The 7,321-nt window shown below is 38.6% G+C and overlaps 1 protein-coding gene across 3 annotated transcripts in view; it reads left to right on the plus strand.

Annotated features, from left to right (window-relative positions):
• Window positions 1-5,723: 5,723 nt before the first annotated feature.
• LOC108692599 (nuclear protein localization protein 4 homolog) overlaps window positions 5,724-7,321 on the plus strand; it is an 18,203-nt gene continuing 16,605 nt past the window's right edge. For all 3 annotated transcript variants that reach the window (XM_018200927.1, XM_018200945.1, XM_018200936.1), the window contains exons 1-3: window positions 5,724-6,262; window positions 6,869-6,949; window positions 7,039-7,243. In XM_018200927.1, coding sequence (XP_018056416.1) covers window positions 6,251-6,262; window positions 6,869-6,949; window positions 7,039-7,243 — 298 coding nt within the window. In that variant the 5' untranslated portion in view covers window positions 5,724-6,250. The remainder of the gene's footprint in view (window positions 6,263-6,868; window positions 6,950-7,038; window positions 7,244-7,321) is intronic.

A 7,321-nucleotide genomic window follows, 5' to 3' on the forward strand; every position in this document is an offset into this window, starting at 1 on the left:
TCTCTTGTGATTTCACAGTTATTCCGAAACATAATGGACGTTGGCTAGAAACTCTGGCAGGAGCATTTTGGAATTATGCATAGCGCGACAAAAATACACGTGATTCTTCGTTTCGAATTGATGCAATGCGAATCAAGAGGATCTCTCCAAACGCCAGAGAGAATATTTCTAAACACTTCTAAATTTGAAAACTTAGTTATATCGAAAGAGACACGCCAGTTTTTAGCAGCTGAAGTAAACGCGACTGTAATTTTGCAGAGCTAACAAGAAACGTACTACAAGACGTTGCATGTTCGTCAATGAAAAATTCGTTAATAATCAGAAAATTCGTAAAATATGAATTTACTAGGCTCAATTACTAAAATGCATCCGACGAAAGATATGCCAGCGTTTAAGTTTATTTATATCAGAGTACGATCACCTGATAAAGTGGCAATCGCCGACACTGCGTGGCCATGACCAGATAACAATTCGCGATCGGTGTTCAACGCGTTCATTATTCCCGCAATGACACAAATTTGTACAAAATCATTCCGTACCTTTGCATTACTCAAATAACAAAAATAATAAATAAATACAAATGTTGTAAAATATTTCAATACGATTGATTCTTGTTTTTGCTTCCTTATAGATTTAAATATATAACGCCTATTATATTGAAGAATTTTACAACCAGGATTGAGTAATTTTTTTTTAATTGTTATGAATAAGTTAAAGTTAAGTTGGCTTTACAAAATTAATAAAGTTAAAAGTTAAAGGAATAAAAACTTAACTTAATGTAAGTTAAGTCAATATTGAATTAACTTAAGTTAAAAAAAAATTAATTTTGAAAAAAATTATTTTTTAGATCAAAATATCCTAATTTTTCTTAAAATGAGATTAAATAACTACAATATAGATTATTAAGTAAATTAAATTTTTAATTTTTTTATTCATATGTGATATAAGCATATAACACATAATGATATAACTATTGGGAGTACAAATAAGTTTCCGCCATTTTTTATCAAAAATTAAGCATTTATTGTGAAAGATACGTAATATTTTACATACATAATATTTTACGGTACATAATATTTTATTCAAAATAATGGCCATCGCTTGCCACTTTTTCCCATCTTTCTGTGAATACTGCGTCGGAAGAACGCTTCATCTTTTGAGGCTATCCAATCATCAATACAATTTTTGATATCTTCATGTGATGTGAAGTGCTGCTCAGACAGCTCATGCGTCATCGATCGGAACAAGTGGTAGTCGGAAGGAGCAATGTCTGGAGAATACGGCGGGTGGGGAACTTCCCGTTTGAGTGTTTCTAAGTAGGTTTTGACCGGCGCCGCAACATGTGGTCGAGCATTATCATGTAGAATAATTTTGTCATGCCTGGAGTAGTGGGCGCGTTTTTCCTTGAGTGTTCGACTTAATCTCATCAATTGTGTTCGGTAGAGAGCCCAGTAATGGTCTCATTCGGTTTGAGCAACTCATAATACACGATACCAAGCTGATCCCACCAAATACATAATATGAGTTTTTTCCATGAATATTCGGCTTGGCTGTCGAAACATGGCCAGGTGATCCCCATGATTTCTTCTTCTTTCTTGGGTTATCATAATGGATCTTGGGTTATCGTAATGGATCCATTTTTCATCACAAGTGATTATACGATGCAAAAAACCCTTTCATTTATGCCTGGCAAGCAGCATTTCACATGTGAAAAATCGGCGTTCAACGTTTCTCGGCTTAAGTTCATATGAAACCCAATTCCCTTGCTTTTGAATCATTCCCAATGATATCATTCAAACGATAGGAAATTGTTTGTTGACTCCTAATGTAAGTGCAAGTTCTTTTTGCGTTTGGCGAATCTTCATCCAATAATGCTTCCAATTCCGCGTCTTCACTTTCGGCCTTCCGCTACGTTCTTTGTCTTCGACATCAAATTCACCGTTCTTAAACTTTTAAAACCACTCACGACAACTTCTCTCACTTAAGGCAGCATCACCATATGCTTCTACAAGCAATCTATGAGCCTCAGCTGCAGATTTCTTCAAATTAAAGAAGTAAATAAAAAGTTCCCGCAAATGACGCTTATTCGACTCAAAACTTGATATTTTCGTACAAAAAAAAATATATGATGCTGATACAAAATTGCTAATATTTCAAGGTTATGGTGATACCAATGATGTCCAATCTTACGATATGTCGTTTTACATCAAACAATTTTAACTATAGTTTATTAGTAGCGCCGTCTTTTGCAAACGGCGGAAACTTATTTGTACTCCCTATATATAAGTTATTGGGAGTAAAATTAGTTCGGTCCGTTTCCCTAAAGATGGCTCCAGCTGTTGTGAATGGTTCATAGTGACAGCTAATTTTGGCGGTTTCAGAGAGATTTAACATTTGCTAATAATATTCAGTTTATATCGCTTTGAGTTTCATACAAAAACCTTGATTTTTACTGTTTGAAATGTCGAATTTTGTATTAACTAAGCAGTATTTGCGGGAGGTTTTGATTTTCTGCTTTAATTGGAAGAAAAGTGCGGCTGAAGCCATCGAATGTTTGTCGAAGTTTATGGTGACACTGCTCCAACCGATAAATCATGTAGAGAATGGTTTTAACATTTCAAGGATGGAGATTTCAACGTTGAAGACAAGCCTTTTTGGCTGGACAGCCAAAAAAATTCGAAGACAAAGAATTAGAGGCATTACTCGAAGAAGATCAGAGTCAAACGCAAGAGCTTGCAGAATCATTGGGGGATAACTCAACAAGCCGTTTCTGTACTATTGAGAGCCATTAGAATGATTCATTTTGAAAAACAAGAAAATTGCCTTATAAACTGAAACTGAGAGACGTTGAAAGGCGACTTTTCATTTGCGAACAGCTGATTCAAAGACAACAGAGAAAAGGTTTTTTGCATCGGATTGTGACTGGAGATGAGAAGTGGATATTCTATAACCTCAAGAAGAAAAAATATTACGCTACTCCCACCAACCCAGTCAATGTTGCCATCGACCTCAACATCAACATCACGGCCGAACATTCATGGTTCGAAGAACATTCATGCTCTGTATCTGGTGGGACCAAAAGGGTTTTGTTTACTATGAGCTGCTGAAACCTGATGATTCCATTACTGATCTTCTTCGAGTAATGCCTCTAATTCTTTGTCTTCGAATTTTTTTGGCTGTCCAGAGCGAGGCTTGTCTTCAACGTTGAAATCTCCATCCTTGAAATGTTGAAACCATTCTCTACATGATTTATCGGTTGGAACAGTGTCACCATAAACTTCGACAAGCATTCGATGGCTTCAGCCGCACTTTTCTTCCAATTAAAGCAGAAAATCAAAACCTCCCGCAAATACTGCTTAGTTAATACAAAATTCGACATTGATCGATATCGGCTATAATTGATTCATTTAAGTGCATTGCGAGAAAAACGGCCGGAATACGAGCAAAGACATGATAAAGTTATTCTTCTTTATGACAAACCTCGACCTCATGTTGCTAAAGTCGCAAAAAAATATTTGGAAACGCTCAAATGTTTTACCGCACTCGCTGTATTCTTCGGATATTGCTCCTTCTGATTTCTGGTTGTTCCGAAGGATGCAGCAAGTCACTAGTTCACTTCTTTCGCAGAAATCGAAAATTGACTCGCCTCCAAAATTGGATCGCCTCCAAAGACGGGTCATTTTTTCGAGATGGAATTCGAAAATTGCCTGAGAGATGGGAAAAAGTAGTAGACAGCGATAGACAATACTTTTAAGTGATCTGTTCATTCATTTTGTTTTGAAATAAAAGCATTTTTGAACACAAAAAGATGAATTAAACTTTGTACTCCCAATATAACTTAAAATAACAGCCAGAGAAGATACAAAATCAGTGATTACTTTTTAATAAGTTTTAAGTCATAAGAAATTGGCCAGTTACAATCGAATGCGAGAAGAATATTGGTCTGTAATTGATCAATTTCTTATGACTTAAGGCTTAAAACCTATAGATCTGGACTAAAGCTTATGACATAAAGTATAACCGCATAAACTAATCAGAAGGCTGTATTAACATCTTAAAAAATTTATCTTAAAAATTATTTAAGATCTTAAAATATGAACAGTTTATGAATATACGCCCTTAGTCTTATTATATCTTATTATTTTTCTAAGATATTTAAATGAAATAAAAAAATTGTTTAACTTAAAAAAAGAGTTAAAAAATTAACGTTTAAAAGTAACTTAGTTAAGTTAAAATTTAATTTAAAATTAACTAAGTTAAGTTAAAAATTATTAACTTTTTAATTTTTTTTTAACGTTTTAACTAATTACTATTCAACCATGTTTACAACAAAACTGCTTATTTATTTGCAAAACTGCTTTCTCTGCTGAACGCAATCGATAATTAATTGCTCGTGAATTTCCACCAATGTAGATTAATTTAAATTTCGATCCATTTCTTAAAATTAGAAAAAGATGAAGAGCTACTTGAATCGAGATTAAAATTAAACTACGTTAATAAAAAAAAAACGGGGTATAAATTAATAGAAGTTTCGTTAAAATCACCCCTAAAGCGTGATTTACACAGGGCGACTTTTATTCGCTAGAAGCCGCGTCTAGTGACGACATAGCGATTATAGTAATCATAGTCAATAATTTGCTACTGAAAACGCTTCTTCTAGACGTGGGTTTGTTTTTATAGCGTATAGTTGCGACGAACACCGCTTTCGACGCTTGTCGCTAGCTTGTCACTGACTTATCGCTAGTTTCTTGCTGCTCCAGAGCGAATTTTTAAGTAGTCAGCGTGAAAAGACGTGAAAAATTTTTCCGAAACGCCTCGGCCACTCAGACCATAAGCATCAGAGAATAATCATGTCATCGAATGACTTCGAGCCGCTGTTGTGCTTTGTGATCAATTATTTGCTTGATCACTAGCGATTACTTAATGCTACGACTTCAAAATTTTAGTCGCTAGCGAATAAAAATCAAGCGTGTACAACAAGCTTTCATCAGCGAATTCGCGGACGAATTAAGAAGCTTGCTTCAAGCGAATAGCAGCAGAGTCAAGAGAATTCGCTGACGAATTAATGACGGCTAGACGTCTAGCTACTAGACGCGGCTTCTAGCGAAAAAGTCGCCCTGTGTAAATCACGCTTAACCGTGAACACGGCGTTACATCCGAAGTGACGAGACACTCGAGGTGCGTCTCACGAACAGATTACAGAGGGTAGTTCTTAGAAAGTGAGAATCAGTTAGGCGCGGGCGGACGCGGACGTGAGCGAAGACAGCACGCGCAGCGTCGGAAACGCGCGACGCGCACAACCGATTTTGCGAGCGCCGCGCCGGATATGCTATATCGACGGTGCTACGCTCTTTCGAAAGTGCGCCAGGGGTCGGCGTCCGCTTCTACCCCGTCGTAGGACAGGTTGCATAGTGCGCGGAGAGAGAGAGATAGTCGCAGGAGAAGGGAAAAGCGCGCTTGCGAGCACTTGCGAGTGGTGTCGTCCTTATCGTCCTTGTAGTCTGGACGTCTGTCGCGCGCGCAAATTACGGTCGTTCGATCGACGTTCGGACGGACAGTCGGGGAGAGAAAGAGAGAGAGAGAGAGAGAGAAGGAAAAAAAAGAGAAAAGCGAAAGGCGCGAGGAGAGAATTTCGATAGCACCAAGAGTACACCGCGAGCGACAGACGTTTTACCCTGCATCGAGCAAGGCTCCCCTGGGGACTCAATTTGCACTCACCTTCGGTAACTCTGGTCGATCAGTAGCAGGGACACTCGCTCACACTCGCTTGCTTGGAGCTCGTCGAGATCTTTCGTGGGAGTTCGTTGTACCGCGCCGAGCGTGTTGTATATTTGCAAGGTGCTCCGTTCGCGCGCGCTCAGCTGACTCTGCTGGCTGACTCCGCGCTGATTTCAATTCCGCGTACCGATAACAGTGCGGGACTAAAGGGGCGCGTGTGCGGTCGCGCGGCGACATCGGTATTCGGTAATCATCGCTGCCATCGTAGGATACGCGGCTCGTCGACCGCGAAAAAGAGAGAAGGAGAGCAAGACGCGAGGAAGACGGAGAAAAGAGAGAGAGAGAGAGAGAGAGAGAGAGAGAGAGAGAGAGAGAGCGTGGAGGTTAGGTCAACCCCACCGACGTTGACTCGACAGTTTTCCTGGTCTCGCGGAGCGTCGTCGCGACGCTAGGGACTTTGGCGCCACCGCACACTCGTGCGGCCGTACAACACAGCGAGCTGAACAGCTGATGCACCACCGATACCGGCGAGATGTCAAATATTGTAAGTGCACGCGGCGGTCAGATTGTTCCAGATTGCTCTCGAGCACTCGTACGACGCGAGTAAAAAGCCGTGTTTTCCCTTCCCCTTCCCTCCGCTCACTTTGTCATCGCAACGTGGCTGCGAAAATAAAATTCCCAGACGCGAGCGATATGAACGTATCGGAGTTCCCGTTCCGAAGCCCCTCACGATAGAAACTACCTGGCCTTCGTCTCTTTCGATTTATTAAGATAATCCCGAATGAGCGAATCTAGCGATGTTCCATCTTTCTGTTCTCGTGATTTGACAGTTTTTCAAATGTTATTATATAACTTGCAGCGAAATTAACAATCTAGGGATCTCCCTCGTGTTAATTTTAATAATTGTAACACCTTATGTAGAAACTTGTACAAAAATGAATTGAACTAGAATAATTGAACTAGAATAGAATAGAATCTTATCTGTTGTTTAATTTGTCAATAAAATTACATACAAGTAAAGCAAATAATATACAGAGTTAAGAATATATAATTTTGTTACGAAGAATTTTATTGTACATACAATGTTCAGAAACTTATTTTTGCTAAATAAATATAAATTTGTCTATATGCCGTGTTTATTTATTTCTAGATCCTACGTGTGCAGTCTCCAGAGGGTACAAAACGTATAGAAATACTACCTTCTGATACAATTTCTCAACTTTACGAGAAGGTATAGATTGCAAGAGATATTCCAGTCTTTATAAACATATATTATATAGTGATATCAGTAAAATTTATCTCTGATTATTTCTTGCTTAGGTCTATGAAGCCTTCGATTTAAATAGTTTTGGGTTTAATCTCTGTAAGCAACGAAGTCAGAAGGAGCCACTTACGTCTACTCGAAGTAGAACAGTGTCAGGAATCGGTCTTTCTCATGGAGATATACTTTATCTTGTGCCAGCTAATGGCACCCAATTGTGGAGTGCCCCATCTACCAGTAGTGCCTCCAATAACACTTCTACAGGTTTCAATTTGTTTCCACAAGTGATAGAACTACAATACATATTGAAATAGTAGATAGCATTAAAATAATATATATATA

The sequence above is a fragment of the Atta colombica genome, unplaced genomic scaffold, assembly GCF_001594045.1.
Source record: "Atta colombica isolate Treedump-2 unplaced genomic scaffold, Acol1.0 scaffold107, whole genome shotgun sequence".
Taxonomy (NCBI): domain Eukaryota; kingdom Metazoa; phylum Arthropoda; class Insecta; order Hymenoptera; family Formicidae; genus Atta; species Atta colombica.